General features: G+C 45.3%; 2 protein-coding genes across 6 annotated transcripts in view; one reads left to right on the forward strand and one right to left on the reverse strand.

Annotated features, from left to right (window-relative positions):
* The window catches only part of SEPTIN2 (septin 2), a 59,717-nt gene extending 47,763 nt beyond the window's left edge, over nucleotides 1–11,954 (reverse strand). For 4 of the 5 annotated variants that reach the window (XM_039489405.1, XM_039489403.1, XM_039489404.1 and 1 more), the window contains exons 1-3: nucleotides 11,725–11,954; nucleotides 6,694–6,723; nucleotides 4,688–4,808 (exon numbers count right to left, since the gene is read on the reverse strand). In XM_039489405.1, the coding sequence (XP_039345339.1) occupies nucleotides 4,688–4,808; nucleotides 6,694–6,702 (130 nt within the window). In that variant the 5' untranslated portion in view covers nucleotides 6,703–6,723; nucleotides 11,725–11,954. The remainder of the gene's footprint in view (nucleotides 1–4,687; nucleotides 4,809–6,693; nucleotides 6,724–11,724) is intronic. The other variant, XM_039489402.1, reaches the window with a different exon arrangement.
* Nucleotides 11,955–12,024: 70 nt separating this feature from the next.
* LOC120372363 (high density lipoprotein binding protein) overlaps nucleotides 12,025–25,043 on the forward strand; it is a 94,992-nt gene continuing 81,973 nt past the window's right edge. Inside the window, exon 1 of the mRNA XM_039489398.1 lies at nucleotides 12,025–12,141. The gene's annotated coding sequence lies outside the window, so the exon portion shown is untranslated. The remainder of the gene's footprint in view (nucleotides 12,142–25,043) is intronic.

Consider the following 25,043-nt stretch of genomic DNA (forward strand, 5'->3'; position numbering starts at 1 on the left):
CGTTCATAAGCTGAATATTTTTGGTAAAAAAAAGACGCATCAAAGAGTGGGGGTCAGCTTATAAACAGGTCTACACCAAAATTTGATGATTTTAAACTCTATAGAATCATTGAATTGAATATCTAATACATTGTAGTTTTGTTTACCTGGAGCATCTGCAGGCACTTCCTGCAGCTCCCCTTGGCTGGGAATGGCGAACTGCAGCCACAGGGAGCTGAAGGGCTCCATGCCTGCAGATGCTCCAGGTAAACAAAACGTTCCGCCAGCGGCTTACCCCGACAGGCTGGGAGGCAAAGTTTGCTGACCCATTTATTGATGTCAATACTGCAGCCTTTTAAAGTTGCAAAGCCTTTGTTTAGTGGACTAGATTGGCTTGAAAGGAATACTAAAAGAGCCATGCTGCAGATCTGCATAACATCTGACCCATGCATTTCACAAAATGCTATGCCTTATAAGCCAATCAGAAAAATATAACGAATGATAGTACTATAGCACTGGTGTCAGTCCACTACTGTGTAATTTGATCTCTTCATGCATTTCTACCATTGGACTGCATAAGTCTCAAGACAATATGAAAATATAATGTGCAGAATCGATGGAATCTCTAATAAAATTGAAATGGCCTGTTATCCTTACAGACATGCCAATCTACAGGGCTGCTTTGAAAATAAACAAAGAATAATAATAATTTGACAGTGCAGGTGACATTCCTATATAAAGTCCTACAAAATCTATAACTACAATAATAATCTATTTTCATACTAGTATTTAAAATGAACAACGGTGAAATCAAAAGAGAAAGGTCTTCTTATCATGCAGCGTTCAAACTTAAAGTTGTTGAATATGCAGAAGCAAACGATAATTGCGCCACTGCTCGTGAATTCTGTAACAACGAGAAGCAAGTAAGAGAATGGTGGGGGGAAAAAAACAAACACACTAAAAGACATGCCAAGAAGCAAGAAAAAAAAATGTCCAGTGAGGTGCGCATCATTTCCTGAGCTAGAGAAAGATCTCAATAATTGGATTGAATGTCGACAAAAAGGGTACATTGTCACTAGAACTGGAATTCGTCTGCATGCTCTGCAAATGTCAGAAGACGACAAATACAAGTCAGTAAAGCCATCAATGTTTGTCGCATCAGCGGGTTGGTGTACTCGCTTCATGAACAGTCATGGTCTCTGTCTTCTTCAGCGAACAAAGATAGTGCAAAAGCTGCCTAGAGATCTGGAACAAAAAAAAATGGAATCTCTCCAAAGGTTTATTATAAAATATCAAAAGGAATACGCATTTGAACTGTCACAAATAGGAAATATGGACAAAACACCAATGACATTCGATCTCCCGAGCAACAAAACGGTAACCAGTGTTGGTGAAAAAACAGTTTTAATTAAAACCACTGGCCACAGGGGAAAAAAATCAATTTTATGGAGGTTTTAGCATGTTTGGCAAATGGATCAAAGCTCCCTCCTGTTATTTTTAAAAGAAAAAACATGAAATTTCCTGCTGGTGTCATCGTATGTGCACACAAAAAGGGATAGATTGATGAAAGTGGGACTACTGAATGTCTGGAAAAAGTGTGGCATAAGGGACCAGGAACACTTTCCAAGAAACCTGCTATGCTCGTCTGGGACATGTTCAGGGCACACAAGAAGGATGAGGTGAAAAATTTGGCCAAAAATATGAAAACTACTTTGGCTGTAATACCTGGAGGCTTAACTTCAGTTCTACAATTGCTTGATGTCTGCCTGAATGAACCCTTTAAAGACAGGCTACGCAAAATGTGGTCTGAATGGATGTGCTCAGGCATGGCGAAGTTGACAAAAGGCGGGAATCTTATGAAGCCCGAAATCAATCTGGTAGCCCAATGGATCAAGGACGCGTGGGTGTCCATTCCCTCGGAAATTGTAGAAAAATGATTTAGGAAATGCTGTATCAGCAATGGGTCAGAAGATGATGCCATATTTGATGACAACAGAGGCTAATGATGAGAAGGAATTGAGTCTGAAGACAACACTGCCGACATCTATAATGACAATGCAGGTGCAGCTGTGACTGAAGCAGAGTTTAATGAACTGTTTGGTGAATCAGACTGATTCAGACTTTGAAGGATTTTAAGACTTTTTAAAGTCCATATTGTTCTAAGTTACTTGTTTTAAATATTCATTTACTGATTATAAATATTGACTGTAATTTTGAAGGTGAATACATATTTATTCAGCTATTATAACAGGTTTTTTGTTAGATTGCATTAAAATAATTCTAGCAAAACTTTGAGTGTTTCTTGTGATGCTACCTTTTAAAATATAGCAGAGGTTAGAAACCTTTGGCTCCTGGCCTCTCAGGATAAGACACTGGTGGGTCAGGACATATTGTTTACTTGGAGTGTCTGCAGGCACAGAGCCCCTCAGCTCCCAGTGTCCGCGGTTTGCTGTTCTCAGCGAATGGGAGCTGTGGGAAGCAGCTTACGCTGACGGGCCGGGAGCCAAAGTTTGCCAACCCCTGAAATATAGGGTCGGCTTATGAAAGGGTCATACAGTTTTTGCTATTTTTACCTAACCATCTTGGGGGATGGGGGGGGGGGTTAAAAACGAACGGGCTAATGAACGAGTATATACACGGTAATTTCTTTTTAACTCATCTACTGCCCCTGTAGTTTAGCAAAGTATCATCCAAACTCTCCTAATACAATGCATTTCAATGATTTTTTGTTGATTTCTCTAATTTTTCTCCTCAAATATCTATTTATACCTTAAAACTACTGGCAGATAGGTAACACAGTTAGCAATGCTACACCACACAAACTTTCAAATAAGTGTTTTCTCTGCTGCTACTACTACTGTTGTCTTTTTTCCATTTGGCATACATGAATTTGTTTTTGAATGGAGCAGACCCTGGGTTGTTTGGTTTAATAATTTATACATAGCTCTATGCCAAAGCCATTTTACATAGTTGTATTTTCAGCTGATGTCACAGAGTTCTGGGAATTAAGTTTAGCTGCAGCAGAGAAAATGTGTTTATAGTTCTCTTACTTGTTTACATTTTTTGGATTACTGAATAGTAGACTTCAAAAAGGTTAAAAATAAAACCATAATTTGAGAATTAGAGGGTTTCTTAGCAGATAAAGCTTTAGAAAGTAAACTGACATTTTATATAAAAGCTGTTTACATGTATCCTGTAAAGATTTTATCCAAAACAAAGCCAACAGAGCCGATGAAAACCCTAACTAGCAAGGAACGAACTGAAGTTGTTTTTTTTTTTTTTAAATTCTCACCTTTGGTGATGCAAGCAGGCTCTTATGAATTATTCTAATAAAATGTGAAAAGCAAAGCTTGCCTAGCATTCAACTGTAATCTACAAAAACAGGACAGAAGTAATGCTGTGGATGCTCAGCTGGTAAAAAACAAGGAAATAATTATAGGTTCGAGAAGAAGGTCTTTTATAAGTCTTGAACTCTAGAATGATTACATCTTAGGTGGTACATAAACAACCACTAATGGTTCTACCACCAAATAGTTCCATGACTCACAAGCCAACTCCTGCAGACGCAATTAACAAAAGGGAGTTTTTATTATTAGTAACTATGTGTGAAAGATGTAACTCAGCTTTGTTTTCAGATCTGGGATTAGGCTGCTGGGCTGGTAGGTTTTTTACCACAATTTTACTGGTAGTTTAAAATAGATGGATAGAATCCTGAAATGTCACTTATCAGTAAAAACATATTTTATGGTTGAAAACTAGTATGCTCAAAATCCAGAAATTCAGACGTTATGATTTCCACAATAACAGGGATCCATAAGCGTAATATGTCTGAGTTAACCTTGGGAGCCTGGTGGGGAGTGAAGAGACAGTCTGAAGACAGCTGAATTGCAGAGCTACATGAGGTGGTCAGTTTGGTATGAAAGGGTTTCTTTTGACCTCTTTGGCTATTCCTGATGTACCACTAAAGTGATCTCTCTCAATTTAATGGCCTTTCAAGTTTCCATTTAAATGTACTTAAAAAAATAATGAATTGTACAGTTAATCATTTTATGCCTACAGACATTTTTTCCAAGTGAAACTGTATCAGCTCCCATACACTGCTGGGCATGCACAATACAATTACCGTACAACAATTAGTGGAACACTAAATGTGGAAAGATGGAATTTTAAACATTTAAAACTTGAAAATCGCTATGCATGAAGAAAGTTGGAGTAGTCACTACTACTCACTGACTGGCCACATGCTGAGTTTCATAGTCCACCCATTTTTGCATTATCTGAGCACAATAAATGGTTCAAATAGGGATATGTGAAAAAAAAAGTTTCCAGAACTCAAAAACCAGCAAATAAGACCTCTCTCAAACTTTTTTTAAAACTCACTTAAGCACAGAAAGCTTAAGTCCCAAAGGACAAAACAGGAGGAAGTAAATGAGTACAAAAGGTGAGAGAAGACCTTATCTACAGAATTAGCTAACACACACATTAAGGTTTGGCTGTATTGCTACTTATGTGGAACAGCTAGCTCATTAACACATTAAAGATGATAATTAAAGTATACTTCAAACTATACAACTATACAGGACAGAACTGATGGATACTATATAAAGTATATGAAGACTTCCTTCATATGAGAAGTTACATTGCATTCAGTCTAACCCACGGTTTTCTAAATTCTAATTACAAGAGACTATAAAATATATTCTCTTACCAACCACCATGAGAGTGAACTCAAAGCCCTTTTTCACAGACTTCCGATGAACCTGGTTGGGAAGGTTTGCAAATCCAACATAGCCAGGAGTTTCTGGATTGGTAAATTGGGCAGGCGGTTGCTAAATAAAATAATCAGAAGATTATATATGCTATAGGTTGAAATAACTAACCGAGGACAGTTCTGAAGCTTGTAATTACAAATTAGAGACAGAGCTGGAAAATCTTTGAAGTCTTTAGTCTTTGTTGCTCACACTGTTCTCTACAGAAGAGGCACTCAAGTTTGAGTCACCTTGATTTAAAACAGAGGGAGCTGGCACGAGCGCTCTCTGTAAAAGGCCCTCAGCTTTGGAACATACTCCCCAACGTTTGGTCTGACAGAACCCAAACCTGTTGGTCTGCACCACACATTGTAAGGCCTACTTTTTCTACTCAGGCTTTAGGGAATGGAAGGGATTCATGATTTGTTTTTGGTTGCGACTTCACTGCTGATTTTATTTGCATTGTTTTTCTAAATAACTGTCAAAGGTGCCTGCAGTAAAATATAGGAATCCTTTTGTATATTATATTGTTATAAATGTAGATACATAAATGACTGGCTGCACTTGCACAATGTAAACCTAAAACACATTTACATATCAAAGTTTTCAATGACAAATTAGATAGCAACAGCTTTATTATGTCTATTTCATTTCTAGATTAAAATAAATGGCAAGTTTTTCCTCCAAGAGTTTAAATGAAACTGAAAATTCATGGGATGCGTTTCTGTCACTAATACTACTACATGATGTGCAGAAATGCACTACAGCTATGTTCATGCTACCATAATGGTTAAACAATTTTGAAGACAATTTTACAACACAGAATAGATTAACTGCTAAGTGAAAGTTTTCACAACTAGTGTAGTTTATTCCAACTATCCTTCCAGGAATTATAGTAAATTATATTCAAGATTACCCTCAGCAGACTATGGTTCTATAACAATCATGCTAACTACTTTTAAAAATGTGTGGTGTTTAACACCATTTTAAAAGTGGTTGTGTGGATGGGACTTATGCACATGCTAAGTCAAATTGCAACTCTACATTTCTAGTCAGTTCTGACACATACAAATAAAAAAACAAACTACCCGTGGCCTGATGATAATGTATTTGAAGTAGTATATTAAAGATCTTATAATAAAGCAAGGGAATTGACCTAATACAGGTGTCCTTCTAGCCCAAATTAATCTGTGATCAGTTCTCATCAGAAGGAAAACTAGGGGGTGCTCTGGAAAGGACTCAACTTTCATTTTCAATTTACAAATGTATAAGCACATCCAACATGAAAGAAAAGCAGAAAAAGTTTTCAGACATATTGGTTATCCTCTCCAAACATACTACTCAAATACTTTACACTATTTATGTCATTGCCAATAGGTTAATATGGGCCATTCTGATTTCTACTTGTGACATAAAATGTGTGGAACAAGAAATTATCTGAATCTTATATGGTGACTGTTACATTAATATGATCTTTTGGTTTAAATTCTCTATTGTTGCTTTTATAATCTTGCTTAAAGGACCTGTCAATCCCCCAGCTTGCTTTAGGGGCAAAGCCAACTAAACTGGTGCTCATCCTTTTCCTGAATGTTGCTGACTGCAAAACTGGGTACACAGTGGCAGAAGAGAAGTTCAAATACAAAACTGTACAACTGGGGTAAAGGGTTTGCTCAAGTGAGGGACATTACTTCAGTGGAAAAAAGCTACATGGTTTCCCTTTATAACCTTCACAGGGAAACAACTTGCATAAACACAATGCTTTGTATAATGTCACCTGTTACCAAATGGTTCAAAGTTTATTTTCATTCATTTCTAAATCTGAAATATTCCATACACTTGACTGTGGACCCCACACTTTAAAAACTTTATATTCGTTGCACATGAAGGAACGGTTGCACTATCTAAAAACCTTAATTAAAAAACTATGCTTTTATCTTGTAATTAACAAAGATACAAATGTTCTTACCTTGGCCATCCTTATGGAAGGTCAGCCACACTGTGAACAAAATGTTTTTTAGTTTATTACAAACAGGATAATATGAAGACCAAACACCTACTAAAACCACCACTGTGCAATCAAATTTCAATGGTCTCTTGACAGTGAACAAGACAGACTTGCATGTATCACCCAGCTTCTGAACCACCCCAAATGATTTCCTGCCAAATACCAATATTTTTATCTTTACCTTTGTTATTAAAATCTCACTACATATTCAAAGACCAACACTGAATGCCTAACTCCAATTCTATTTACTTCATTGGAGGAAAAGTTAAGCCAACAGTGCGTGCGTCTGAAAATTCCACAAACTATATGAAAATTAAAAAAAAGAAGCTTTTAAATCTGGAAAAATTGTAAAGTCTACACCTTTTACAAAAAATAACTGAAGCAAAACCTAAAGAAGAGTTCTGTGTAGCACAAAAGCTTGTATCGTACACCAACAGAAGTTAGACTAGTAAAAGATATTACCTCACCTACCTTGTTTCTCTAAAATAAACTATTAATAAAAATACATGCCCAAATTAGAGTTTACAGGAAATTGCTTTTTCAGAATTCAAACAAAAAGCATACAGCTTTCTCTCCTCCCCCACACTTCTAAGTGTCCTGTAAATCATTAAAGGAAGAGATTCAACAACTCTGAAATGTGATAGGGTAGAAAAAAGAGAAACGATCACCTCCTCCTCTCTAATCGCAATGTCTACAACAGTGGTTTCCAAAGTGGGGTGCATGCATCCCAGGGGGTGTGCAAGAGGAACCTTGGGAGTGCGTGGCAGGAGGAACACTTTTTTTTTTTTTGGCGCTTTGGCAGTTTGGGCAGAAGTCTGAGCGTCCTTTTTTTTTTTTGGCGCGGCAGGGGGTGCATGCTCAACACTTTTTTTTTTTTTTACACTGATAGGGATGCGCGATCAAAAAAGTTTGGAGACCACTGGTCTACAACCTAATCCTACCATTCAAAATGCTGCTAAAATAACCTTTTTGCCTCATAGCTCTGCCAGCTCTGCCCCCAGTTTCTTCTTTAGCTCCCCTTCATCCACCACACCAAAAACTAACTTCTTGTCCTTACTCAGGAAAGGTCTCCATAATTTATAGCCCTACCCTACCAGGCTGAATCCCACCTTCACTATCACTGATGCCAACCTTGGTCACCCAATTCTCTGCTTGTTCTCCAAGCACTTGCATTCCTTCCCCTATGCCACTCATTAAGGGGGGGGGGGGAAGCTTCCAATCAAAAACTGTAAACCACCACCTAATCTTCCTTCAAGTCCCTCAAAACTCATCTCTTCCATAATGTAGATCATAATAATGGCTAGATAGGTAGAGAACTATGATGATTGCTACTGACTGCCTACAGTATATCATCTTAACCAAGCTATAAACCAGAGGCCTTGACCCCTTGTGGTTACTAAATGTTCAATAGTAATTTTCACAAGAACAAGAGGTGTTAACTACAACTCCTTAGCAAATATTCTATTTTGGTAATTACCAGGGATTTCAGGAAGCAGATGTATCCAAATTTGGTATCTGCCTAGCAAAAAGAGTGCAAATTTACCTGCCACAGTTAGCTGTGCCTTCAGGACTGAATTACTGTCACACATTGTGTATGTGTGCGCATGTGTGAAGGAAATAGCCTGAGTAGCTTTAGTGTATGTCTACACCCCCGCACCTTATAACGGCACAGCTGTGCCGCTACAGCTGTGCCGTTGTAAGGCACACAGCGTAGTCGCTATTTGTCACCAGAAGAGAGCTCTCCTGACAATAAAATAAAATACCAATGAGGGATGGTATCTTAATCAACAGGAGAGTGGCTCCCGCGGATGAAACGCTGTCCACATCATGTGCAATAGATCATAGGCTGTGGGAAACTGTGCCTCCCCAAACAGCCCAGCCCACACTCTGCCTCCAGGCCAGGAGGCCACTGCTGCCACGGCGCACCAGGGCTGGGGGTGCTGTTGCTGCACCACCTAGCACACCGGGGCTGGGGGCCACAGTGGAGGTGCAGATGGGGAGGGTGAGGGGTGGAGACTCAGGCACAAGGGGAGGGGCTGAGGTCTAGGCTTCCACAATGGCCAGGTCACCGTCCGCTGATGATGCACACCGGCACTTTTTGTCATTAAAACTTTTGTTGTTCAGGAGGGATGGAGGGTTTCCACACCCCTGAGCAACAAAAGTTTTAACAATGAAAGTGCAGGGTAGACAAAGCCTAAGAAACAAAAGCTAGTGCAATATATGACAGTGTGTTTATTAGGTGGAGTTCCATGCTAGAATTACATAACACCAGTGCTCCGCGATCTATGGTCGATGATCAGTGGTCAACGATCAGTTTCCAAGTGGAATTCAAGGACCTGGTTTAAACCGATAAAGTCCTAAATTGTTTGAGATGTTAGTCAAGAGACTTCCACTCCTCAATCTACATTGCTGCGGCTAGGATCAGAGGCAGTGCTCAGCTAACAAACTCTCAGTAAGGGAGAGGAAGTTACTAGCAGGGTGTTCTCAACTTTAGAAAATCTTCTCCCTGTTGGTCCAGGGACCATATTGGCTTTCCAGGCACACTGCAAGGTCCATCTTTCCACCCATGCAGTTTGGGAGGGCAGGCTGTGGGTTGGAGGAATTTTATTATGGTTGGCCGGTGGAATGGGGTATTTACATTTGCTGATGCATATTTGTATATTTATTACTAAAGATACGAGTCCTGGAGATATTCATTGTGAAATTTAGATTGCAAACAGGTGCTTATTTTATAAATCTAAACAAAAAATGTTGAGAGTTACCATTATATCAACTGAACAAAAGGTAAATTAGAAGACCTCTACCTAGTAGTAACTTTCTCTTTAAATACTGTACAAATAGGTCCAAGGGTACTGAATTACTTATGACAATGAATTACCTTCCATACAGCTAGAACTTCAAATATTAACTGATCAAATCTCAACACCCTTGTGAGTTGTTTCATTACCTCCACTGCACAGAGGAGGAAACTGAGGCAGAAAGAGGACTGTTATTCACCCAGGATCACGCTGCAAGTCCATGTCAGAGGTGAGATTTGAAACAAAAGCACCTTGAATTTTCTGTTTGTAGTTATAGGATCACACTATTTTGTATTGGACACACTGTACTGTCCGGCCCAATTGATGCTTCTCTGGTATAACCATCTATCCACTTAGGCTTCCTGTTGGCCAGTGGTTCTCAACCAGGGGTACGCGTACCCCTGGGAGTACGCAGAGGTCTTCCAATGAATACATCAACTCATCAAGATGTTTGCTTAGTTTTACAACAGACTACATAAAAAGCACTAGTGAAGTCAGTACAAACTAAAATTTCCTACAATGTTTTGTTTATACTGTTCTATATACTATACACTGAAATGTAAGTACAATATTTATATTCCAATTGATTTATTTTATAATTGTATGGTAAATATGAGAAAGTAAGCAATTTTTCAGTAATAGTGTGCAGGGACACTTTTTTATGTCTGATTTTATAAGCAAATAGTTTTTAAGTGAGAAGTCACTTGGGGGTACACAAGACATATTAGACTTCTGAAAGGGGTACTGTATTCTGGAAAGGTTGAGAGCCACTGCTGTAGGCAACTAACATAGAAATCTTTCACAACAGGGAATACTGCATGAAAGATGTTTTAATACTGCGATTAAGTTGTCATGCATGCAGCAATACACAAATTCATAAGCAGTTTCCAATTTGACAGCATCCTAGATCTTCCCTTACAGCTGTTCTAAAACCCTATGGAAGACATACATCTGTCTTGACTCTTGAATGATCAAAGAGGAGGTTTGAGCATAGTTTGAACTAAGTTAACAATAGATTGCTATTAAATTACATCTAAACCACCGTTAGATCTCATTTCAAATGCAGATGAAGATAAGTAACTTGCTTTTCTTACACTTGAGATTCGGTCTATAAAAATTTCACACATGGCATAGAAAACTCTAACCTTACAGTTGCTCCATCTTCTACTTGGTGTAATGATCATTTTAGGCTGCCAGGATCTTTGCTACCTCTTTAACCCTACTCTCTGGACAGCTCTACTTTCCACCCCTATAGTCCTCAGTCTCCAGCTGTAGCTCCCTATTTTCTTTCCTTTGCTCCATCCCTGACACTAAATCTAGTCCCACCTGGTTCACAACCCTCAGTTCAACAGCCCAGTACATTCCACCCCTAACAGCCTGTGAACCTGCCCAGAATTGCCACTGGACCTGAACTTCCCTCTTCAGCTAGAGTTGTGCACGTCTGTTAGTTCCACAATACAATAAGAACTAAAGTAATTTACACTGCAAAGGCTACGCTGTTAACGCTTACATTTAATTGTTAATGCGTAAACTTGTGTGTGTAAAGCTGTACACTGTAACTTTGCAGACAGTGAAAATTCACAGTGGTGTAATTGAAACACATTCTTCTTCCGAACTACCTTTTGCAGGAGTACGTTTAGGTAGCTACAGCTACGGCCAGAAAGCCACAAGGCTTCTCCAAAGCTGGGGGGGGGGGAAGGGCGTGTTAAGTGCATAGTATTTGAAAAGCGCCTTAGCCTTCAATTTCGAAACGCTAGGAGAAAAAAGCCCATCCCTCCCTACCGCACAGCCATCTCCCCTCCCGCTCGCACACCGGAGAGGGTAGTATCAAGCAACGGGGAAACCGGCCACCTTCTGAAGGCAGAAGGGACGAGGGAGCCCCCCGGCGATCCCCGGCACTGCATCTCCAGAGCCCTGAGAGACATCGGGCCGGGGGTACCCGACAGCTAGAGAGTGCGGCGCGGCGCCCGCCCCCAGCCACGGGGATTCTCGCCCCCCAGCACCGCCAGGCAGCGGCCCGAAAGCAGGGCGCAGCAGCACTGGACACTGTGGGGCCCAGCCCCGCGGAAGCTGCGAGCCGGGGATGGGGGAAGGGCGAAGAAACGCGCCCCTGTCTGGCTCCGGAGCCCAGACTCCTCGCCCTGGAGTTCTCCTCCCCTGGCGAGCCGGGGGCCGCCGCCGCCGCGCCCCTCACCTGGCGGCCTGGGCTGTGCAGAGCGACTGCGGAACCAGGCTCTTCGAACCGTCCCTCACGCGCGCGCACTCGCTACGAGCCGCTCTCCACTCAGGTTCTCTTGCTACAGTCGCGCGCTCCTTCGCAGACCCCACCCCAAGGGCGGAGCCGGGACTGACAGCGCGAAGGGACACAAGCACGAGCGGCTGATTTAGGATAAATGCGCGCCTGCGCGCCTCAAGAGCCCTAAAAGCGCATGCGCTTAACTAACTGCGCGGACGCACGCGCCGTTCCTGTGGCGATTTGACAGGACAAGGGTGCGTGGGGGAGGGGCCACCCTTATGCTGGCAGGTCACGCACATCCCTCTCCTTTACCAAGATGGCGGCCGGCCCCTCGGCCTCGTACCCAGCATAGGCTTCGCTATAGGCCTATTAGAGGTAATGCCGATCTCCGCTCACACTCGCTATGGCAGCGCGATAAAATGGGGGGTCAGGGACGCATCAGGTAAGAGGGGCCGGACAGCTGACCCCGACCCCCCACCCCGGGGCGCTGGGAGGACTCTGCTGCCTCCAACAAGCTGACGGCAGCAGAGAGACGGGCTTGGAGCCCGCAATATCTAGCCAGCGCTCATCTTCGCTCTATGGTTTGTGCCTTTTCTATTGGTGCTGGTGGGCCACGTGCTAGTGGGACTCCCCTCGCCCCCCGTTACCATAGAGCGCGGCGGAGGGAGAGGCAGCCGCCTTCCGGTGGGGGTGGGGGCGGGACTACGTGCTCTGCTGAAGAGAGGGGTGTATGTAACTACAGCTGCGGGGGTGCCACTATCCAGCCTCCCACCCAGCTATGGGTGCAGAGTGGATGCTGTCTCATCCCTGCCCCCCGCTTTTAACCGGGTGGCAGCTTCACCCTCTCCCCGAAGATCAGTGGCAGGGGGAGTGTTAAAATAAATGAGTCATGCCCTGGTTCCCCCACACCGCCAAATTCATGAAATTGTAAATGTATATGGGGTGATATTTATTTGCTATCGGGTTTGTGCAGATTTTGTTGCTGCTGTCAAAAAACATGAGCTAAAATGAAATTTAAAAAAGCTGATATTCTGATGTATTCCCATACTTAGGGTTTAAGGCTATTTCTGTAGAGGGAGATTAGGCACTAACTGGGGTGAGGAGACAGTGTTCCCTCATTTTACTTGGTGGTGGCTCTGCTCCCAGCTCCACTGGGCCTGCCTTTGCATTCCCTTGGACAATTATTGCACTGGGGCTTGGAGTTTAACTTTTCCCATCTACTGCAGCAATGGCAGCCTTAGAGATTCTCTAAGTTTGCTAGCCCCCAGCACCTAGCTGCAGGATAAACTTCCCCCAAGATGTCCCTCTCTAGCCTTGAGGGAATCAGACTTGACAAGGGTAGTTAAATCTCCTTGCTGCTGAAACAGCAACAAGGAAATTTGTGCTAGGGGCTTTAGTAATATTAACACCTGTCCCTTGGGAACAGGGGCCAGACCCTCCAACTCACTGCATTTATTATTTAGTGCTTGGGTATAAAAATCATAGAATATCAGGGTTGGAAGGGACCTCAGGAGGTCAAATAGTCCAACCCCCTGCTCAAAGCGGGACCAATTCCCAACTAAATCATACCAGCCAGGGCTTTGTCAAGCCTGACCTTAAAAACCTCTAAGGAAGGCATTTCCACCACCTCCCTAGGTAACCTATTCCAGTGCTTCACCACCCTCCTAGTGAAAAAGTTTTTCCTAATATCCAACCTAAACCTCCCCCACTGCAACTTGAGATCATTACTCCTTGTTCTGTCATCTGATACCGCTGAGAACAGTCTAGAGCAGGGATGGGCAAACTATGGCCCGCGGGCTGGATCCGGCCCTTCAGGGCTTTGGATCCGGCCCGCGGGATTACCCCTGGTGGTGCTGCGGGCCTGGCGCTGCTCTCAGAAGCAGCCCCCGGGCCGGGAGGCAAAGGGCTCCATGTGGTCACGCAGAGCCCTCTGCCCCCCCTCCCGCCAGGGGCTGCAGCACTTCCTGGAGTGGCGTGGGGACAGGGCAGGCATGCAGGGAGCCTGCCCTGGCCCTGGTGTGCGCCACTGCCACCCCGGAGCCACTTTAGGTAAGCGGCACCGGGCTGGAGCTCAAACCCCTCCTGTCCCCCGCCCCCCAACTTCCTGCCCTAAGCCCTCTGCCTGTACCTCGCACCCCTCCTGCACCCAACTCCCTGCCCTGAGCCCCTTTCTGCACTCCTGTGCATTCCAACCACCTGCCCTGAGCTCCCTGCTGCACCCTGCATCCCGTGCACCCCAACTCCCTGCCCTGAGCCCCGTCCTGCACTCTGCACCCCTCCTGTACCCCAGCCCCCTTCCCTGAGCCCCCTCTTACACTCTGCACCCCTTCTCTGCCCCAATCCCTTGTCCTGAGCCCCTTCCTCCACATCCCGCACTCCACCCCCCCTGCCCTGGCCCTGCATACAATTTCCTCACCCAGATGTGGACCTCGCCCCAAAAAGTTTGCCCACCCCTGGTCTAGAGCCATCCTCTTTGGAACCCCCCTTCAGGTAGTTGAAAGCAGCTGTCAAATCCCCCCATATTCTTCTCTTCTGCAGACTAAACAATCCCAGTTCCCTCATCCTCTCCTCATAAGTCATGTGCTTCAGCCCCCTAATCATTTTTGTTGCCCTCTGCTGGACTCTTTCCAATTTTTCCCCATCCTTCTTGTAGTGTGGGGCCCAAAACTGGACACAGTACTCCAGATGAGGCCTTCACCAATGCCGAATAGAAGGGATCACATCCATGATCTGCTGGCAGTGCCCCTACTTATACAGCCCAAAATGCCATTAGCCTTCTTGGCAACAAGGGCACACTGTCGACTCATACCCAGCTTCTTGTCCACTGTAACCTCTAGGTCCTTTTCTGCAGAACTGCTGCCTAGCCACTCGGTCCCTAGTCTGTAGCAGTGCATGGGATTCTTCCGTCCTAAGTGCAGGACTCTGCACTTGTCCTTGTTGAACCTCATCAGATTTCTTTTGGCCCAATCCTCTAATTTGTCTAGTATCCTATCCCTACCCGCCAGCATATTTACCACTTCTCCCAGTTTAGTGTCATCTGCAAACTTGCTGAGGGTGAAGTCCACGCCATCCTCCAGATCATTAATGAAGATACTGAACAAAACCGGCCCCAGGACCAACCCTTGGGGCACTCTGCTTGATACCGGCTGCCAACTAGACATGGAGCCATTGATCACTACCCGTTGAGCCCCATGAGCTAGCCAGCTTTCTATCCACCTTATAGTCCATTCATCCAGCCCATACTTCTTTAACTTGCTGGCAAGAATAGTGTGGGAGACTATATCAAAAGCTTTGCTAAGGTCAAGGAATAATATGTCCACTGCTTTCCCCTCATCCACAGAGCCAGTTATCTCGTCATAGAAGGCAGTTAGGTTACTCAGGCATGACTTGCCCTTGGTGAATCCATGCTGACTGTTCCTGATCACTTTCCTCTCCTCTAAGTGCTTCAGAATTGATTCCTTGAGGACCTGCTCCACAATTTTTCCAGGGACTGAGGTGAGGCTGACTGGCCTGTAGTTCCCTGGATCCTCCTCCTTCCCTTTTGTACAGATGGGCACTACATTATTTTTTTTCCAGTTATCCGGACCTCCTCCGATCGCCATGAGTTTTCAAAGTTAATGGCCAGTGGCTCTGCAATCACATCCGCCAACTCCTTTAGCACCCTCAGCTGCAGTGCATCCAGCCCCATGGATTTGTGCTTATCCAGCTTTTCTAAATAGTTCTGAACAACTTCTTTCTCCACAGAGCGCTGGTCACCTCCTCCCCATGCTGTGCTGCCCAGTGCAGCAGTCTGGGAGCTCACCTTGTTCGTGAAGACAGAGGCAAAAAAAGCATTGAGTACATTACCTTTTTCACATCCTCTGTCACTAGGTTGCCTCCCTCGTTCAATAAGGGGCCCACACTTTCCTTGACTTTCTTCTTGTTACTAACATACCTGAGGAAACCCTTCTTGTTACTCCTAACATCTCTTGCTAGCTGCATCTCCAAGTGTGATTTGGCCTTCCTGATTTCACTCCTGCATGCCTGAGCAATATTTTTATACTCCTCCCTGGTCATTTGTCCAGTCTTCCACTTCTTGTAAGCTTCTTTTTTGTGTTTAAGATCAGCAAGGGTTTCACTGTTAAGCCAAGCTGATCGCCTGCCATATTTACTATTCTTTCTACGCATCGGGATGGTTTGTTTCTGTAACTCAATAAGGATTCTTTAAAATACAGCCAGCTCTCCTGGACTCCTTTGCCTCTCATGTTGTTCTCCCAGGGGATCCCGCCCATCAGTTCCCTGAGGGAGTCAAAGTCTGCTTTTATGAAGTCCAGAGTCCGTATTCTGCTGCTCTCCTTTCTTCCTTGTGTCAGGATCCTGAACTTGACCATCTCATGGTCACTTCCTCCCAGGTTCCCATCCACTTTTCCTTCCCCTACTAATTCTTCCCTGTTTGTGAGCAGCAGGTCAAGAAGAGCTCTGCCCCTAGTTGGTTCTTCCAGCACTTGCACCAGGATATTGTCTCCTACACTTTCCAAAAACTTCCTGGATTGTCTGTGCACTGCTGTATTGCTCTCCCAGCAGATATCAGGGTGATTAAAGTCTCCCATGAGAACCAGGGCCTGCTAGTTGCTGGAAGAAAGCCTTGTCCACCTCATCCTCTTGGTCTGGTGGTCTATAGCAGACTCCCACCACAACATCACCCTTGTTGCTCACACTTCTAAACTTAATCCAGAGGCTCTCAGGTTTTTCTGCAGTTTCATACCGGAGCTCTGAGCAGTCATACTGCTTTCTTACATAGAGTGCAAGTCCCCCACCTTTTCTGCCCTGCCAGTCCTTCCAGAACAGTTAATATCAGGGGTCTCAAACTCAAATGACCACGAGGGCTATATGAGGACTAGTGCATTGAACTGAGGGCCGCATCACTGACACCCCCATCTCACTACCTCTGACCCACCCCGCCACACCTCTTTCCACCCCGCCCCGCCCCAATCCAACCCCTTCCCCGAAGTCCCCACCCCAACGCTACCCCCAGGGGGTGCAGGTGGTATGTAGGGTGTGGCAGGGGGTTCAGGGCATGGCGTTGGTGGGTGGGGTGCAAGAGGGTGAGGGGTGCGGCAGGTGACTCAGGGCAGGGAGTGCAGGATGCAGTAGGGGGCAGGGATTTGGGGTGCAGGAGGGGTGTGGGATGTGGCAGGGGGCTCAGGGCAGGGGGTTGGGGTGTGGGATGTGGCAGGGGCTCAGGGCAGGGGGTTGGGGTTCAGGGTGCGGGCTCTAGCCCGGCGCCGCTTACCTACAGCGGGTCCGGGGTGGCAGCGGCATGCACCGGGGCTAGGGCAGGCTCCCTGCCTGCCCTGGCCCCCAGCCCCACATTACTCCGTTCCAGGAAGCAGCTGGAACTGTGTCCCTGCAGCCCCTGGGGGAAGGGGAGGGGCTCAGGGTTCTGTGTATGCGTTGCTCTTGCCGCTCCTCTAGGTACCTCACACGAAGCTCCCATTGGCCACGGTTCCCTGTTCCTGGCTAATGGGAGCTGCGGAGGGCGGTGCCTGGAAGGAGACAATGCAGGAGCCCTCTGCCTCCTTCCCCCTTTTCCCCCCGGCCTGAAGGGGCGTGCTGCCAGCTGCTTCAGACAGCAGTGTGGGGCTCGCAACACCACAGGGGGCAATCCCGCAGGTAGGCAGAGGGGTGGGGGTGGGGGGCGGGGAGCTTGGCGGTCCACACACAAGAGTCCTGCGGGCCACGTGTTTGAGACCCCGGTTTATATCCATCCATGACAGTACTCCAGTCATGTGAGTTATCCCACCAAGTTTCTGTTATTCCAATCACATCATAATTCCTTGACTGTGCCAGGACTTCCAGTTCTCCCTGCTTGTTTCCCAGGCTTTTTGCATTTGTGTATAGGCACTTAAGATAATTCGCTGATCATCCTGCTTTCTCAGTATGAGACAGGAGTCCTCCCCTCTTGCACTCTCCTGCTCATGCTTCCTCCCGGTGTCCCATTTCCCCACCTTTGGTCTCTTCCCCCAGTGAACCTAGTTTAAAGCCCTCCTCACTAGGTTAGCCAGCCTACTTGTGAAGATGCTCTTCCCTCTCTTCGTTAGGTGGAGCCCGTCTCTGCCTAGCACTCCTCCTTCTTGGAACACCATCCCATGGTCAAAGAATCCAAAGCCTTCTCTCCGACACCACCTGCATAGCCATTCGTTGACTTCCACGATTCGATGGTCTCTCCCTGGGCCTTTTCCTTCCACAGGGAGAATGGAAGAGCACACCACTTGCTCCTCACACTCCTTTATCCTTCTTTCCAGAGCCACATAGTCTGCAGTGATCCGCTCAAGATCATTCTTGGCAGTATCATTGGTGCCCACATGGAGAAGCAGGAAGGGGTAGCGATCCGAAGGCTTGATGAGTCTCGGCAGTCTCTCTGTCACATTGTGAATCCTAGCTCCTGGCAAACAGCAGACCTCTCGGTTTTCCCGGTTGGGGCGACAGATAGATGACTCAGTCCCCCTGAGGAGGGAGTCCCTAACTACCACCACCCTCCTCCTTCTCTTGGGAGCGGTGGTCATGGAACCCCCATCCCTAGGACAGTGCATCTCATGCCTTCCAATTGGTGGAGTCTCCTTTTGCTCTCTTCCCTCAGATGTATCCTCTAGTCCACTATCCACATTAGTACCTGTGGAGAGAACATGAAAATGGTTGCTCATCTGTATCTCCATTGCTGGTACATGGACGCTCCTCTTTCTTCTTCTGGAGGTCACATGCTGCCAAATTTCTTCACCGTTTCTCTTTCCCCGCTGCACAGCCTGTTCTTATTCTTCAGAATGTTGTGCCCGTAGAAGCATATCCTGACGTCTGTCCAGGAAATCTTCATTATCTCTTATGCAACGCTGAGTCGATACTTGCAATACATAGCACTGTAGCCAGAGGTTAAAGACACATTCTAAGTCCCCAGGGGTTTATACTATGAGCAACTCAACATGCTTGATTGATGCTGTACATGTTAGGTTGCTTCTTGTGGGTTTTATTACTTAAGTTTTAGTAAGTTGTGTGAAGATTTTATGCTACTAAACTTCTGATTCGGGATGAGTTGTCATTTCCATTACTATTGTCTTGAGGCACATCTGCCATCTGCTCCACAATCTCCCACCCTCAGACATGACCAACACAGATCATTTTAGCACCTTCCGCCACATGCTTATCTAATTCAGAAGCTATTCACATAAAACAATTTCAAAACGGTTTTACATCTTTGTTAAAAGAAGGCTAGTGAAGGAGAAATAGAGCTCAGGAACAGGTTTTCTGAGTTGGAAAATGAAGAAGGGGGCACAGCAGGCGGTAACAGAAAGTGGGAGGGCAAGGAAGATGAGAAGGGCAACTAGTCCTACAAGAAGAGGGGAATAGTCAATGAAGATAGGCAGAGTTGGGAACCACTGGAGGATAGAGACTGACTCTCAGAAGATTGCAAGAAAGAACAAAAGACCAGAGGACTTGCAGTCAGAAAGTACAGGAGGAGGGCCAGAGAATCACACCAATACCCGGACAATGTGGATCTACGTGATTGGTGACTCCCTACTAAGGACAGGCCTGGCACCAGAGCTGATCCAGAGAACAGAAGGGTGTGCTGTCTGCAAGGAGCTAAGATGTGGGATATGGACCTGAGACTGAAGAATATACTAATGGGAACAGGAAATAATTCACTCATTGACCTTTGCATGGGAACAAATGATGCTGCTAGATTCTCACTAGAATGCATCAGTGGAGATGGTGCCAGGCTGGGGATGATGCTTAAAGAAGTGAAGGCTTAAATGATCTTCCATGGAATTCTACCTGTCCCTAGAGGAGGAGAACAAAGGTGAGAAAAGATTATGGTGATCAACAGATGGCTTGAGCAATGGAGGACTTCGGGATGTTCACCCACTGGGAGGATTCACTGACAGAGGGCTGTTCTCATCGGATTGACTTCACCTGAGTAGTGAGGGAAATAGACTTTGTGATGGAGATTGGCACAGCTGATTAAAAGAGCTTTAAACTAAGAATTTGGAGACAGTTGGGAGATATACTCATGTAATCTACATGCCTAATTTGAATATTGACCAGGAGGAAAAAATCAAGAAAGAGAATATTGCAATGGGGAAAGGAACAGCAGTGGGTAGGAGAATGGACATTAAGAGGAAAGTGCCAATACCAATCAAGCCAGACTGCAGTACTGTCAGTAGAATGACTGTACCTAAGCAAATGAGGAATCTGGCTCAAGCCAAGCAGAAACAACTAAGATGTCTGTATATCAATGCAAGGAGCCTGGGTAACAAAATGGAGGAACGAGAACTACCGGTGCAGGAAGGTGAAACCAGATATTATAGGGATAACAGAAACATGGTGGAATAGTAGCCATGACTGGAGTATAGTTATTGCAGGGTATGTGCTGTTCAGGAAAAACAGAAGTAAAGGTGATGGAGGAGCATTGTACGTTAATGATGAGGTAGACTGTAAAGAAATGTAGAAGTGATGGGACTGGATAACTGTGTTTGGGACAAAATTACTTTGGGGAAGAATGCTACCAGAGGCTCCCCTGTGATAGTGCTTGAGGTATGCCACAGACCCCCATGATCCAGTCTAGATATGGATAGAGACCTCTTTAATATATTAATCACACAATTCCCAGTAGGTTTTTATTGTATTTATGGGAGGCTTTAACTTCCCAGATATAGATTAGAGGACAAATGCTACTAATAATAGTAAAGGCTACATTTTCCTGGATGTGATCATAGGTGCTGGCTTCCTCTGGGCCTGGGGTGTTCAACCCCCCACTCTGCCTCATGTCCCACCTACACCTGCCTCCTTCTCCCAACCCCTCACCCTGTTCCGCCTCTTCCTGACACCACCCCACCCCTTCTTCCAAGTCCCTGCCCCCACGCTGCCTCCTCCTGCCCAGTTCTGCCCCCTCCCCAGGCGTACCTTGTCCCCACTCCTCCCCCTTCCTCCCAGAGCCTCCTGCACATCACGAAACAGCTGATTGCGGTGGGTAGTAGGCGCTGGGAGGAGTTGATCGGTGGGGCCACCGGCGAGCAGGAGGCACTGGGGGAAGGAGGAGCTGGCTGCCAGTGTGTGCTAAGCACTTGCTAATTTCTATGGAGCACCCATGGAGTCGGCACCTGTCAAGATGATAACTGACAGATTTCTTCACCAAATAGTCGCCGAATCTACAAGTGGTGATGCCATTTTAGATTCATTATTGGTGAGTAGTGAGGATGTCATGGAAGAATTGGTTGTAGGGGACAACCATGGTTAAAGTGATCATGAGCTAATACAATTTAAACTAAATGGAAAGATAAACAAAAATAGATCTGCAACTAGAGTCCTTGATTTCAAAAGGGCAAACTTTAAAAAATTAAAGGAATTAATTAGGAAAGTGGACTGGGTTGAAGAACTCAAGGATCTCAATGTGGAGGAGGCTTGGAATTACTTTTAAGTCAAAGTTGCAAAGCCTATCCGAAGTCAGCATCCCACACAAGGGGAAAAAACGTGTAGGTAAATGTTGCAGACCAAGCTGGAAGAGCAAGCATCTCAAACTGGTGATTAAGAGAAAGCTGAAAGCCTACAAAGAATGGAAGATGGGAGGTTTCCTTGCTGATCCATATTTCTTGGAGGTCAGAAAGTGAAGGGGAAAAGTGAACTTTTAAAAGCCCAACAGAGCTGGACCTTGCAAGGGAAATTAAAACCAATAGTAAAAGGTTATATAGCCATATAAATAAAAAGAAAATTAAGAAAGGAAGTGGGCCCACTAAACATTGAGGATAATTTAGGGATGGCCCAACACCTAAACAAATACCTTTATTAAAAATGGCAGCAAAGTAACGAGGCGCTTTGGGGTACTGGCAGGCTGGCTAGTGGAAATGAGGATATGGAAGTAGAAATTATCACATCCAAGGTGGAAGTCAACTTTAAAACAGCTGAATGGGACTAAATCTGGGGGGCCAGTTAATCTCCACCCAAGAACATTAGAGGAACTGGTGCATGAATTGCAAGCCGAATAGCAAGGATTTTTAACAAATCTTTAAACATGTGATTAGAGGACTGTTTATCTAGTACCTATTTTATCTAGTACCTATTTTTAAGAGAGCGGGGAAAAAGTGATCAGGGAAATTACAGGCCTATTAGTTTAATCTCAGTTGTATGTGAGTGTAACCCATGCCTGTTTGGTGTGGCACTTTATCCCCCTCTAGTGACACTTACACCACCTAGAGATAGCTTATGTAGTAGCAGCTCATACACTAAGCTTCAGAAGCCTCAGGTTCAATCCTGGCTGCCGATGACCGGGGAGCTTACATAAAGTCTTAAGAACAAATTTTGAAATAGAAAGTACTTAAGGACATAGAGGTAGACAGTTGTTGGGATAAAAATACAACATAGTTTCACAAAAAGTAGATCATGCCATACCAACCTGATCTCCTTTTGAGAAGATAATTGATCTTCTTCTTCTTCTTTTTTTTTTAATAGACAAAGGAAATGCACTAGATCTAATCTGCCTGGATTTCAGTAAGGTATTTGACATAGCAACAAAGAATCCTGTGGCACCTTATAGACTAACAGACGTTTTGCAGCATGAGCTTTCGTGGGTGAATACCCACTTCTTCGGATGCAAGTGGTGGAAATTTCCAGGGGCAGGTTTATATATGCAAGCAAGAAGCAAGCTAGAGATAACGAGGTTAGTTCAATCAGGGAGGATGAGGCCCTGTTCTAGCAGTTGAGGTGTGAAAACCAAGGGAGGAGAAACTGGTTCTGTAATTGGCAAGCCATTCACAGTCTTTGTTTAATCCTGAGCTGATGGTGTCAAATTTACAGATGAACTGGAGCTCAGCAGTTTCTCTTTGAAGTCTGGTCCTGAAGTTTTTTTGCTGCAGGATGGCCACCTTAAGATCTGCTATTGTGTGGCCAGGGAGGTTGAAGTGTTCTCCTACAGGTTTTTGTATATTGCCATTCCTAATATCTGATTTGTGTCCATTTATCCTTTTCCTTAGAGACTGTCCAGTTTGGCCGATGTACATAGCAGAGGGGCATTGCTGGCATATGATGGCATATATTACATTGGTGGACGTGCAGGTGAATGAACCGGTGATGGTGTGGCTGATCTGGTTAGGTCCTGTGATGGTGTTGCTGGTGTAGATATGTGGGCAGAGTTGGCATCGAGGTTTGTTGCATGGGTTGGTTCCTGAGCTAGAGTTACTATGGTGCGGTGTGCAGTTACTGGTGAGAATATGCTTCAGATTGGCAGGTTGTCTGTGGGCGAGGACTGGCTCTGTTGATCTGTCTCCTTATTTCCTCGTGCGGGTACTGTAGTTTTGAGAGTGCTTGGTGGAGATTTTGTAGGTGTTGGTCTCTGTCTGTGGGGTTAGAGCAGATGCGGTTATACCTCAGTGCTTGGCTGTAGACAATGGATCTTGTGGTGTGCCCGGGATGGAAGCTGGAGGCATGAAGGTAGGCATAGCGGTCGGTAGGTTTTCGGTATAGGGTTTCCACAAACCTGGAAATCCTGGACGCCCCATCATCTCGGGCATTGGAACTCTCACTGAAGGACTGTCTGGATATGTGGACTTTCTACTCAGACCCTATGCCACCAGCACTCCCAGCTATCTCCGTGACACCACTGATTTCCTGAGGAAACTACAATGCATTGGTGACCTTCCAGAAAACACCATCCTGGCCACCATGGATGTAGAGGCTCTCTACACCAACATCCCACACGCTGATGGAATACAAGCTGTCAGGAACAGTATCCCTGATGATGCCACAGCACAACTGGTTGCTGAGCTCTGTGCCTTTATCCTCAGACACAACTATTTCAAATTTGATGACAATATATATCTCCAGATCAGTGGCACCGCTATGGGCACCCGCATGGCCCCACAATATGCCAATATTTTTATGGCTGACCTGGAACAATGCTTCCTCAGCTCCCGTCCACTCACGCCCCTTCTCTACCTACGCTACATTGATGACATCTTCATCATCTGGACCCATGGGAAAGAGACTCTGGAAAAATTCCACCACGATTTCAACAGCTTCCACCCCACCATCAACCTCAGCCTGGACCAATCTACACGGGAGGTCCACTTCCTAGACACTACGGTGCAAATAACTGATGGACACATTAACACCACCCTATACCAAAAACCTACCGACCGCTATGCCTACCTTCATGCCTCCAGCTTCAATCCCGGGCACACCACAAGATCTATTGTCTACAGCCAAGCACTGAGGTATAACCGCATCTGCTCTAACCCCACAGACAGAGACCAACACCTACAAAATCTCCACCAAGCATTCTCAAAACTACAGTACCATACGAGGAAATAAGGAGACAGATCAACAGAGCCAGACGTGTACCCAGAAGCCTCCTACTGCAAGACAAACCCAAGAAAGAAACCAACAGGACTCCACTGGCCATCACATACAGTCCCCAGCTAAAACCCCTCCAGCGCATCATCAGGGATCTACAACCCATCCTGGAGAATGATCCCACACTTTCACAGGCCTTGGGTGGCAGGCCAGTCCTCGCCCACAGACAACCTGCCAACCTGAAGCATATTCTCACCAGTAACTGCACACCGCACCATAGTAACTCTAGCTCAGGAACCAACCCATGCAACAAACCTCGATGCCAACTCTGCCCACATATCTACACCAGCAACACCATCACATGACCTAACCAGATCAGCCACACCATCACCGGTTCATTCACCTGCACGTCCACCAATGTAATATATGCCATCATATGCCAGCAATGCCCCTCTGCTATGTACATCGGCCAAACTGGACAGTCTCTAAGGAAAAGGATAAATGGACACAAATCAGATATTAGGAATGGCAATATACAAAAACCTGTAGGAGAACACTTCAACCTCCCTGGCCACACAATAGCAGATCTTAAGGTGGCCATCCTGTAGCAAAAAAACTTCAGGACCAGACTTCAAAGAGAAACTGCTGAGCTCCAGTTCATCTGTAAATTTGACACCATCAGCTCAGGATTAAACAAAGACTGTGAATGGCTTGCCAATTACAGAACCAGTTTCTCCTCCCTTGGTTTTCACACCTCAACTGCTAGAACAGGGCCTCATCCTCCCTGATTGAACTAACCTCGTTATCTCTAGCTTGCTTCTTGCTTGCATATATAAACCTGCCCCTGGAAATTTCCACCACTTGCATCCGAAGAAGTGGGTATTCACCCACGAAAGCTCATGCTGCAAAACGTCTGTTAGTCTATAAGGTGCCACAGGATTCTTTGTTGCTTTTACAGATCC

Source organism: Mauremys reevesii, linkage group 9 (genome assembly GCF_016161935.1).
Source record: "Mauremys reevesii isolate NIE-2019 linkage group 9, ASM1616193v1, whole genome shotgun sequence".
NCBI classification, from domain to species: Eukaryota; Metazoa; Chordata; order Testudines; family Geoemydidae; genus Mauremys; species Mauremys reevesii.